At 32.5% G+C, this 12,400-nt stretch overlaps 2 protein-coding genes across 2 annotated transcripts in view; both read left to right on the forward strand.

Moving 5' to 3' along the window:
* LOC111711386 (cytochrome c oxidase subunit 7C, mitochondrial) lies at positions 1 to 1,254 on the forward strand. Its single transcript, XM_023485729.1, has 3 exons — positions 1 to 311; positions 727 to 810; positions 923 to 1,254. The coding sequence occupies exons 1-3, from the start codon at positions 262 to 264 to the stop codon at positions 1,011 to 1,013; spliced, it is 225 nt and encodes a 74-aa protein (XP_023341497.1). The 5' UTR covers positions 1 to 261; the 3' UTR covers positions 1,014 to 1,254.
* The window catches only part of LOC111711384 (exocyst complex component 5), a 21,173-nt gene continuing 10,013 nt past the window's right edge, over positions 1,241 to 12,400 (forward strand). The window contains exons 1-11 of the mRNA XM_023485727.1: positions 1,241 to 1,321; positions 1,868 to 1,917; positions 2,531 to 2,599; positions 2,664 to 2,706; positions 3,082 to 3,156; positions 4,247 to 4,328; positions 5,687 to 5,801; positions 7,638 to 7,718; positions 8,134 to 8,202; positions 9,344 to 9,397; positions 12,089 to 12,209. Of these exons, the coding sequence (XP_023341495.1) occupies positions 1,286 to 1,321; positions 1,868 to 1,917; positions 2,531 to 2,599; positions 2,664 to 2,706; positions 3,082 to 3,156; positions 4,247 to 4,328; positions 5,687 to 5,801; positions 7,638 to 7,718; positions 8,134 to 8,202; positions 9,344 to 9,397; positions 12,089 to 12,209 (795 nt within the window). The 5' untranslated portion in view covers positions 1,241 to 1,285. The remainder of the gene's footprint in view (positions 1,322 to 1,867; positions 1,918 to 2,530; positions 2,600 to 2,663; positions 2,707 to 3,081; positions 3,157 to 4,246; positions 4,329 to 5,686; positions 5,802 to 7,637; positions 7,719 to 8,133; positions 8,203 to 9,343; positions 9,398 to 12,088; positions 12,210 to 12,400) is intronic.

Consider the following 12,400-nt stretch of genomic DNA (forward strand, 5'->3'; position numbering starts at 1 on the left):
TTGCTAGATAGTTATAATGTTAACATATATATATGATAAAAACTATGTTTGTTTGTTGTACAGATTTAAAATAAGAATGGGCGAAAATAGAAATATCTTTTACAAATATTGTCGCCTCACTATTTTTCTTGTTCTTGTTCACCTCCTCCATTTTTTTATATGATAATATAGGGTTAAACATTATTTCACCTTGTTAACTAAAGTTGTATACCCATTATATTGATTTAACATTCCTTAAAACTTTAAAATTTCAGAAATAAAATGATCGGTTCCATTGTACGTAGTAGCTCCCATCTTGTCAGTGGACTTAGGTATCTTTCTGTTTTGGTTGCATTGGTAGGTTATTATGTTACTTACGGAGACTGTAGGCGTAATTTAAGGGACCCTTCATGTATATGTAGATTGTAGACTCCTAGGTTGTCCGATTCATAAATTTTAATCCTTTTACTGACAAGTAAAAAATGGCGTTAAAATTAGCTTGATATATTAATAAACAAAAAGTTGAGGCAAATTAAAACATGCAAGGTCGGGCCGAAAAATTGCCTCGAGTCCGGGCCTAACCCATGACCTCGCCAGGGGTGTATAGGGTCATTCTTTAGAAACTAAGTCAGCTTTTAGAAATCATTGAAGTCAATGAAATTGATTTTCTTGAAATATATTTATATATATTATAAATATATTAATAATATATGTATAGATATATATATATATATTTATTTATGTCAGGTCCTTCTCTAGTACAGCTGGTAGAGCTGGAGGTCATGGTGTACCTCCACCAGGAGATAATCTTCCTTTTTCCATCAACAACAGGTCAAAAAACTATATAATATATTGTCTGACCGACTTATATATATTATAAAATATTAGAGCGAAAAGAATAGTTTCAAACGTTTTATGTGGGAAAATTTGAATTTTTGTTAAGGTTTAAGTTGACTGCATATTTCATCCTTTTCTTCGGAAGTGGACTCACTGTTCCATTCTACGCAATGCGTCATCAACTTCTCAAGAAATAAGCTTAACATCTGTTGGAGCTGCAGTACAAGAATTGCGCGGTCACCACGTATGTTTACATGCATTGTTGCCTTGTTAATGTAGAGCAGCTTTTAGATTTATATAGTTGTAGTATTATTTATTTATTAGTTTTATTTTAAATATTAAATATTAATTTTCTTAAAATCCATCAAATATCATTTAGCTCTTGTTTCTAGCAGACTTGATTCTAGAATATGATTTTAGTGAATTTAAGAAGAAAAGTTTCAGAAAAATGCAATAAAGATAAATCAAAATGTCAGTCATGAAGTTCTGGGCGGACATGGAGCAGGAAACCATTGATTGATTGATTGATTTATTGGTTGATTGATTCTTTGGTTGGTTGGATAATTGACTATTTGTTTGATTAATTATTTTGATTGTTTGATTGATTTACTGATTGGTTGGTTGGTTGGTTTGATAATTAATTATTTGATTGATTGATTGATTATTTGATTGATTTTAACTGTAAATCCATTGATTTATAACGTTAATGATTGAAATGAAAGAAAACAAGTGTTATATGTTAGATTTTGTATGTTTGGGAAATTCAAATCTACGTAAATATAATACACATGATGATATAAATGAATATTTACAGTAAAATAAAAATAGTAAAAAGTAAATATTTATAGTAAACATTTAAAACTAATGGTAAATGAATGAATTAATAGTAAATGAATAAGTAAATATTGATTACATAAATCAATGAGAATGAATAATGAATGGCTGTGTTAATTATGAATAATTGAGTGAATTATGAATAAACGAGTGAATTAAGAATAATTGAGTAAATAAATAATGAATGAATGAATGAGTGAATCATGAATGGTTAAAGGATGAATATGATCCGGAAGAGTTTGTTGAAAGACTGGCATTTAGGGCGAGGTGAGTTTAACAAATATTCTATCTATATAATAAAACAAGTCATTCATATATATGTTGCGTAAAGTCGGGCAAACGGCTGGACCGATTGGCCTGAAATTTTTTGTTGACACTCATGGGTGGCCGGCGGGTGTTATCTCGGCTAAAATTTTTTTTTTCATAATTGAAGAAAAATTTTTTTTCCCCACGGGCAATGCCCCGCCCTTCAGCTAGTACTTAATATAAGAGTTGATTTCCCCACCCCCTTCGTTCCCCTTCACCGGAGCTGGGGGGGGGGGATTTTTTTCTTTGATAAATTAAGAACAGATTTCGGAGGTTTCTATCAGGATGTCTACATAACTGATAAAATTATTGTGCAGTAGTGAACAGATTTTTACTCACGTTTTTAAAATGTACAAAGGAGGATTGCTATTTTTTGTTTATTTCTTCATTTATCGTTTTTTACTATTTATTTTGTGTTCATGGTAAATTTATTTGTGTTGTTGTATTTAATGTTTTTTTGTCATTTTGGTTATTTTATTTATTTTAGTTGTTTTTATTAATGGTTGACTGTTTATTATTACTTTTATTATTACTTTTTTCGCTAAATCAATATTATATTTATTGTTATGTTTAGATCTGGTTCTAACTCCGCGGATCTGGGAGAAGCGCAAAATTTACACACCTCATTCCTCCAAGCAATCAAGTAATAAGAACAACAAAAGATAATATATTTTGTCAAGAAACGTATTTAACATTTTTTATTTTAGAGAATTGAAGATTATGCATGAGAAGCAGGAAGCGAAGTGTAAGGTGAACTAGTTCAATTTATTTTCAGGAGAACACGATTGCAGATTTGAAAATAAACAGCTGATTCTCAAAACCAAAATGGCGGTTTTGCAATCTAATCATAGCGTTTTAACCATGTCAACACAATTTTAGACATTAAAACCAATTTGGTATGACACTTCCCGATGTTTAGCAATATATTTTGGTTGGAATTTTCTCGAATAATATTAATTGTTTAATAACTTGATACTTGAAAGGGAGACAATTTTTGAAAACATTTTTTTTGCGTAAATAAATATCTTTTATAGTTTTTTTTTACTTGAGGTCATAAATGCCTAAAATTTCGGAAATAATGGTCACTAAATTCGCAAGTACTAACGAAAATTTCGTTTTCCTTAGGAGCTGGAGGATAAATCAAGGGAGGAGGAGAGAGCTCATTGGACTCGGGTAGCAGCACTCATTCATAGAAACAAGGTACTGCCAGTAGCGAGGGAGGTAAAGCACGCCGCACCCTTTTTTCTTCATTTCAACAAATGGTAGCGAGATCATCCATATCGCTTCGTTTCCTGTTGCCCGTCTTGTCTTTTCAATGTTAATTTTATTTTTTGCATTTACTTTAAATTATAATATTTCTTACATACCTAATGGTGTTTGTGAAAATTTGAAAAATAATTTCAATTTTTACCAGAAATAACTTTTTTTGCCTAACAAGCCTAGTAATTGTTGCAACGGTTCAAAGTAATTTCTAATATTTTGCGGAAGAAAATGATTTCAATTCACTAGCAAGTTTATTTCCTGTTTTCCTCTGTTTTCTCTTTTTTATTCTAAATAGTAGTATCTTTCTCTCTAAAATCGTTTACTTCCCCCAGTTCAGATGTTTCCGCTTCAAAAGAAAAGTAGTGATTCTTAAAGAAGAGGAATTGTTTGCACCCCTTTTCCAATATACACTAAAGTTCAACTGTACTATGCAGAAAAGACATAAGGAAACATCCCAAGGGGTATATATTTTAGGAATCCCACCCGAACGGTTTCTTTCTCGCCATCTTAATAGTTTTCACCCCAAAACTTATTTATTACCCCTAAGAATCAGTTATTATTCAGGAAACGTACCTAACATCTTGCATTAAAAAAAGATTTAAATAAATGTTCACTAATGTTAGGTTGGAAAAGTAAAAGCTTTTTTATCTATAGTAAAGTAAAAAATTATTTATTTATGAAATATAACAAAAACATACAAAATAAAGTGTTTCAGGAGAAAATATTTAAAAACCTCTAAAAGTAGAGGTTGTGGGAATATTTCCCCCCCAATTCTAAAAAATATAAAAATATAAATAATAGGAAAAGGAAAGGATAAGGACTATAATGAACTAAAGATCGGAACTTTGTATTCTTAAATCTTTTTGTATCTTTTGTAATTCGACGGATTAAGCTCATTTCTTTTTATATTTCTCTAAAGGTACGATCAATCGGAAGGGAAGCTTTCCTGCACTTTCGCGCCTTCCGAAAATGCGAATCAGCTGTACTTCATAACTTAAGCATTTCGTAAAAATTATTTGTGTTCTAGGCTGCTGCTGCCACCTACAAGTCCCTGGATGAGAAGATTAACTCGGTGGCGGGTAAAGTGGTTTATCTAGGAGATCAACTAGGTAAACCTTATAAATTTAGCCATTTATATACTTTGATCCAGTTTGATCCAGTTACCAGTTTGACCCACTTTGATCCAGTTGAATCCAGTTCGATCCAGTTTTACTTCTTCTACTTTTTATTTCTATAGATTCTGATATTTTTTTTCTTGCATGCCATGCCATTACAATTAGTTGTTTGATTTTACATTTTTTGTTTTGTTTTTATTCTATTTACATTGATTCTGTAAATTTTCCCTTCCCTTCCAAGCCACCAAGGTTCATGAGATAGACTATAAATACATTCTCAAACCAGTTTCCTAATCAAGTGCCTTAAAGACGAGAAGTCTTTTTTCATTCCATTACATTTCATTCCATTTTTTCTTCTAACTTTAGACGAGAAGTTTTACATTCAAAACGTCTGTTTGTCAGATTCTATGTCAAATTCTAGATCTCAGAATTGATGGATGTTACTAGTCTAAATTTAAATTTACCATAAAATAGAGAGTAAAACGCGAGAAGCAATTTGTAAATGTTTGTGTTTTTTATTATACATTCTCCATATATAGATTTGTAACTTTTTTGTTCAATAAAAAATATAAGTATAAATAATCAGAATAATTTTGATATCTGATGGAAACTGGCACAATGTCATGTCGGTTGTCTGTTGCGTGAAAATTACACTAATAATAATATTCTGACCCACTGCAAATCGTAAACTCAGTCTAAAATTCGATCTAGTACTGTCATTTTGGAATTATAGAATGGACGTAAGACAACCCTAACAGTCTGATTTGATTTAATTTGAGAGAGAGAGAGAATTTCTTATTTCTACGCATTTTCTTTGTTGAATATTTCTGATAAATGAAAACAAATATTTTCGACCTCTTCTCTTTGTTATTTGTCAGGGAATTAATTAATAGAAACTGATTTCATTCATTAATTCATTTATCTCCTCTACTTATCAACTCATCAGCCCATCAACCCACTAACCCATCAACCCATCCACTCATTAACCCATCAACCCATTAACCCATCAACCCATCAACCCATCCACTCATCCACTCATCAACCCATCAAACCATCAACCTATCAACCCATCAACCCATCAACCCATCAACCCATCAACCCATCAACCCCTCAGCCCCTTAACTCATCAATCCATCAACTACTCAACCCATCAACCCATCCACTCATTAACCCATCAACCCATCAACCTCTCAGCCCCCTAACCCATCAACCCATCAACCCATCAGCCCCTTAACTCATCAACCCATCAAATACTCAACCCATCAACCCATTCACTCATTAACCCATCAACCCATCAACCCATCAACTTATCAACCCCATCAACCCATCCTCTCATCATCTAAATTCTTCAGAGAGCGTGAATACTCCAAGAGCACGAGCAGTGGAAGCTTTAAGATTGATAAAACACTTTGATGAGTTCCTGGACGGAGAGACTTCGGTATCTCCGGTCTTCATGGATAAATCCAGGTGGAATACTTTTACAGGGATTTATTTTCATCCTTTTCCCTTTTTATTATTTTTTGAGGGACTAAGTGTAATTTCAAGAGAACTCCCTATGCTAAGATGGCAAAGATGGTACCCTCAAAACTTGAGAGCTTTGCATTAAGTATGCATTAGATATCAAGTTTTATTTATAATTTTAAAAACTGATAGATTTCAATCGTGCTTGCCCTGCAAATGGGACTTGCGCCTTTTCTACTGCAGGAAAGCATATTGGTAGCATCAAAAATCAGCACAGAAAAACGACAATATCTTCCACATTATTTATCAAATAAAGGTTTCAAGGGTACCGTTGTGAATAGGAAATTTCCAATTTTACATGGAGGGTTAGTTGAATTTTCTTTTATTGCTGAATCGGTGAGAAAAAATTTCTTATGAATTATATAAAATTAGTGGGATTAAAAGCTATCCAGTTCTTTACCCCGGTCCTCTCAACAAATCTGTTTCTAAAATTATAATACACGTAGTTTCTGTTTTAAAAGCTATTAATGTAAAGATAGTTCCAGTTCTTTACCCCGGTCCTCTCAACAAATCTGTTTCTAAAATTATAATACACGTAGTTTCTGTTTTAAAAGCTATTAATGTAAAGATAGTTCCAGTATTTACCCCGGTCCTCTCAACAAATCTGTTTCTAAAATTATAATACATGTAGTTTCTGTTTTAAAAGCTATTAATGTATAGATAGTTCCAGTATTTACCCCGGTCCTCTCAACAAATCTGTTTCTAAAATTATAATACTCGTAGTTTCTGTTAAAAATCTTTAATCTTATATCTCATGAAAAGTTCAAAGTTTTGAGTTTTCAGCCTTCATTCAGTCATTAGACAAGAAGATCAGTTATCAATTATCATTCATAAAGTTGCGGGACTATTTCAGATGTTTATTAAATACCCGTCCATCGTCCAACACTAGAAAGTTCTTAAATTATAATATTTAAATCAATTAGCTTCGTGTAAAGAGTTTAAATAAGGAGAGCCATATGGCATAAACACGTGGAATTCCCCCGCCCCCATTTTTTTATTGAACAAGGAATTTAATGATATGTCGTGAATTTCGATAAGACTGCTCTTTGAGAATGTAAAAAAAATAATTTGCTCAGCGGGAAATATTTTTCAAAACATGTTTTAGATCTGTTTTGAAACCATACGACAATTAATGCATAGAAATTAAGTTAACTGGAAAATACCGCTTCACATATTTTAATTAAATTAATATTAACGCGTTCTAAAAAATATGAATATGAATGAATTCACACGGTATTGTGGGCAAACTTAAAGGGTCTGTCTATGTATTTTGAATGAACCACAAACTTAATATGAAGATTTACATTCACAAGGCACCTTGAAAACCCTTTTCTGAGCAAAATAGATATAGGTATCATCTCAAAATAGATATAGGTATCATCTCAAAATAGATATAGGTATCATCTCAAAATAGATATAGGTATCATCTCAAAATAGATCTAGTTATCATCTCAAAATAGATATAGTTATCATCTCAAAATTTCATATTTTTAATTAAAATTATTTTTTCATTCAAAAGTGACTTGAATGTTTATGCAATAGAGACAAATAATGAAAGAGAAATGTGAAAAATAAGTTAAAAACCTAAAAATATGGTTTAGATACAATAATTTTTGATAAGATTAACCACCATTTAGTATACCGAAAAATGTGCAGAAATTAATATTATATTTTAAAGAACAACTGCATTTGCAGAAATCTTCTAAATTTACATTAAAGGAAAAATTCATGCCTATTAGTATATTTTTTAAATGGAATCGAGTGAAGAATAAAATGTTTTAGACTGTACGAAGCTGCAGATATAATCCAGAAGTTAAACTTGATTGGACAGGAACTACCAGAGAAGGAGTTCAGTCATGCCAGGTTGGTTGGTTGGTTGGTTGGTTGGTTGGTGGGTTGGATGGTTGGTTGGTTGGTTGGTTGGTTGGATTATGTATTTCAGGAGGTCTATTGATACTAAATACAACGAGATTATGTATTTTTGGAGATCTATTGATGGTAAATACAACGAGATTATTTATTTTAGGAGATCTATTGATGCTAAAAACAACGAGATTATGTATTTTTGGAGATCTATTGATGGTAAATACAACGAGATTATTTATTTTAGGAGATCTATTGATGCTAAAAACAACGAGATTATGTATTTTAGGAGATCTATTAATGCTAAATACAACGAGATTATGTATTTTAGGAGATCTATTGATGCTAAATACAACGAGATTATGTATTTTAGGAGATCTATTGATGCTAAATACAACGAGATTATGTATTTTAGGAGATCTATTGATGCTAAATACAACGAGATTGAAAAAGCCTTGATAGAAGAGTTTATTAAGCACCATAGGTTAGTTTCAACTTATCAAATCAAATCAAATCACAATGGGTGGGGATGGCAATGAACTCCAGTATGGATTGGAGGATAAAAGGCTGATCACTCAAGTAACAATCTAGTGTGACTTTAAAAGTTTTTTTTCATTTCTTTTATTTATTACGTTACAAAGTGTAAATCAAAAGTGAAAACCAGCAAACTGTTGAATAGGAGACGACAGTAAAGAAATACTTTTGTTTTTGTTACAAAGCAAATAGTTTTACTACTAAGTTATGAAATCACTTATTTAGATGAAGGGGTCTGTCACAATTGCTGTGTTCATAAATCATAACGTTAAAAAATATGCTTTTAAAGTTTTCTGGGTCTCGCTGTAGGAAGATTTTTAAGCTTTTATAAATGTAGTGAACCATGATTTTTAAATGCCAGGGTTAAGGGTTTTAGTCATTTCAAGACGACGACATGTCTAGCTACATATCAAGAAATTGTCATGTTTAATGTGACACCCTGTTATATCAATTAATATTTTTTAAATTTGAACTTGCAGATTTTTTAAATGAGTGACATGTTCGATTCACCACGGTTTATTTTTTATACCTTTTGTCAGAGCAGAAATCCCATCTTTTTTCTCTGAAAAATTTATTAGTTTCAATTTCGGGTTTCTGTTAAAACAACTTATGCAGCAGAATAAAGATAGAAAATTGACCAATATCTTACACAATGATTCAATGAAGGGGTAAAGGGTAACATTGTGAATCTGACATGTGATGCTCTCTATATTGAGGGTCAATAGAAATTGCGGACACAGTTTCAAGCTAACAAATATAAAAATTAAATGATTATACTTTTTAAAAACAAAACTGTATTTCAAGTTGAGTTTTTCAAAGTTTATTGACTCAAAATTTTCGGGTTTTTCTCAGTGACATCCTGAAAACTGCGAATTAGTAAGACGACATTAAAGCAACAATTAAGTGCATTTGATAGTGATACAAAAATAGTTTTGAAATTAACTTATTAAACCACCTATTCATTGAAATGGATCATCACACAATTGCTGTGTCCTGTTTATTGGACTATTTGAAGTCATAACTTTAAACTGAAGTCGTCTTCCTAAGCCAGAATTTTCAGTCCTCACTTTATTTTAAAACTTTTTGTTAAGATCTGATGATAAGGTGAAAATGGCTGAACTAGCGGTAATCCTTTCACACTTCAGGTAGATTTTTCTTTTCAAATCACATTTTAATTTTGTTGAGCTGTGATAAAAATTTACAAATTTTTTTTTAACGATGTATTTGTCAACTGTTAATAATGATAATAAAGTGGTTGTAATAAGAAAAGTAAAAATTAACAGAAAATATTTGATAAAAGATCGGGCCGAAAACCAAAATGCGGGAAGAATTTGAAACTGTCTCATATGAAGGATGCCTTAAGCAATCCCTTTAAAGCACGATTTGATTTGATTTGACTCGATTTGGTTTGATTTGATTAGATTAGATTAGATTAGATTAGATCAGATTTGATTTTGATTTTGATTTTGATTTTGATTTGATTTTGATTTTGATTTTGNCCTTAAGTTATCTAATCAAGGATTACTATTTTTATTTACATTCAACCTACATTTGAAGTATCATGTCCTTCAGGCTATGATAAATTGAGCTACAGGGTCACTGATTCCTTTAGTTCTCTAATCAAAGATCATTATTATTAACATTCAACCTACAGTCAAAGTATCATGTCCAGCAGGCTATGTCACATTGAGCTCCAGGGTCCCTGATTCCTTTAGTTCTCTAATCAAGGATTATTATTATTAACATTCAACTTACAGTCAAAGTATCATGTCCAGGAGGCTATGTTACATAGAGCTCCTGGGTCCCTGATTCCTTTAGTTCTTTAATCAAGTATTATTATTATTATTATTAACATTCAACCTGCAGTCAAAGTATCATGTCCAGCAGGCTATGTCACATTGAGCTCCAGGGTCCCTGACCCTGATTCCTTTATTTCTCTAATAAGGATTATTATTATTATCATCATTCAACCTACAGTCAAAGTATCATGTCCTTCAGGCTATGTTACATTGAGCTCCAGGTTCCCTGATTCCTTTAGTTTTCTAATCAAGCATTATTATTATTATTAACATTCAACCTACAGTCAAAGTATTATGTCCTCCAGGCTATGTCACATTGAGCTCCAGGGTCCCTGATTCCTTTAGTTCTCTAATCAAGCATTATTATTATTCAACCTACAGTCAAAGTATCATGTCCAGCAGACTATGTCACATTGAGCTCCAGGGTCTCTGATTCTTTTAGTTCTCTAATCAAGGATTATTATCATTAACATTCAACCTACAGTCAAAGTGTCATGTCCAGCAGGCTATGATACATTGAGCTCCAGGGTCACATTGATAGATCTTGAGAGAATGCAGCGTAGTATTTTCCAGCTCTCTTCTTTGTTCCTGGCTTTGCTGTAAGGAGGCTGCTGGGCCTCGTCTTCCACAGATTATTATTATTATTAACATTCAAACTACAGTCAAAGTATCATGTCCTTCAGGCTATGTCACATTGAGCTCCAGGGTCCCTGATTCCTCTAGTTCTCTAATCAAGGATTATTATTATTATTAACACTTTACCTACAGTCAAAGTATCATGTCCTTCAGGCTATGCCACATTGAGCTTTAGGGTCCCTCGCCCTGATTCCTTTAGTTCTCTAATCAAGGATTATTATTTTTATTAACTTTCAACCTATAGTCAAAGTATCATGTCCAGCAGTCTATGTTACATTGAGCTCCAGGGTCCCTGATTCCTTTAGTTCTCCAATCAAGGATTATTATTATTATTAACATTCATTATTATTAACAGTCACAGTATCATGTCCAGCAGGCTATGTTACATTTAGCCCCAGGGTCCCTGATTCCTTTAGTTCTCTGATTAAGGATTATTATTATTATTAACATTCAACCTACAGTCAAAGTATCATGTCCAGCAGGCTATGTCACATTGAGCTCCAGGTAGGGCTGGGAAATTCCGATTATTTCGAAATTTTTCCGTTTCGTTCTAGATTGGGGCCTTCAGCTAAATCGTTCCGTTCTTGTTCCTTTTTTATCTCTCCGTTCTCGTTTCGTTCTGTTCTGAGTAGAAGACTGGTCTTCCCGTTCCGTTCCATTCTTGGCGTTCTTATTTAAAGAATAGTTCCATCCCTCACGTTCCGTTCTTAGTCAAAGAACGTTTCCTTCCCTCATTCTGTTCTTAGTAAAGAACAATTCCATCCAAGACAAAAAAAGTTTTATAGAAAAGAGTTGGTTAAAAAGTAAAAAAATATACGATTTTAAAATAGAAAACCTTTATTTCTCTAATCAAGGATTATTATTATTAATAAAATTCAACCTACAGTCAAAGTATCATGTCCAGCAGGCTATGTAACATTGAGCTCCAGGGTCCCTGATTCCTTTAGTTCTCTAATCAAGGATTATAATTAATATTAACATTCAACCAACAGTCAAAGTATCATGTCCAGCTGGCTATGTCACATTGAGCTCCAGGGTCCCTGGTCCTGATTCCTTTAGTTCTCTAATCAAGGATTATTATTATTATGATCATTCAACCTATAGTCAAAGTATCATGTCCAGCATTCTATGTTACATTGAGTTCCAGGGTCTCTGATTCCTTTAGTTCCCTAATCAAGGATTATTATTAACATTCAACCTACAGTTAAAGTATCATGTCTTTCGGGCTATGTCACATTGAGTTCCAGGGCCTCTGGCCCTGATTCCTTCAGTTCTCTTATCAAGGATTATTATCATTAACATTCAACCTAAAACCAGAAGGGCCAGGCTAAAGGGTCACGCTTCTGCTCACTTACGAAATCATGTATTACCATCTAACATTAATAAATATTATTGTTAAAGGGGATACAACGAGTGTGTGAATGCATTTATTGAGCAGATCCAACTAACATCTCTACGGGGGAAGGATCCCTTTAAGGACATAGTTCCTCTTTGTAGACAAAGTTGGGACACCATCAGCCAGGTTATTCTTCATATTTTTCGCTCCAACATTTTCCAGTGATATTTTATCTTTGGACAGTATTATCATTTATCTATTTTGATATAAATGCACACATAATTCTGTTCTTTATTGTTAAAGGAACTCCCCCGTAAACTATGATCTTATAATAATTACATCTTTCCAACCTGATGATTTGATTTGATTTGTACAAT

Source organism: Eurytemora carolleeae, unplaced genomic scaffold, assembly GCF_000591075.1.
Source record: "Eurytemora carolleeae unplaced genomic scaffold, Eaff_2.0 scaffold1160, whole genome shotgun sequence".
In the NCBI taxonomy this organism is placed as follows: domain Eukaryota; kingdom Metazoa; phylum Arthropoda; class Copepoda; order Calanoida; family Temoridae; genus Eurytemora; species Eurytemora carolleeae.

Excerpts from the sequence above, each read along its gene's own strand:
- LOC111711386 (XM_023485729.1), top strand. The coding sequence starts at position 262 with ATGATCGGTTCCATTGTACGTAGTAGCTCCCATCTTGTCAGTGGACTT. Across the intron at positions 312-726 it reads CATCTTGTCAGTGGACTTAG|GTCCTTCTCTAGTACAGCTG; the intron begins GTATCTTTCTGT and ends TATTTATGTCAG. Across the intron at positions 811-922 it reads CCTTTTTCCATCAACAACAG|GTTTAAGTTGACTGCATATT; the intron begins GTCAAAAAACTA and ends ATTTTTGTTAAG.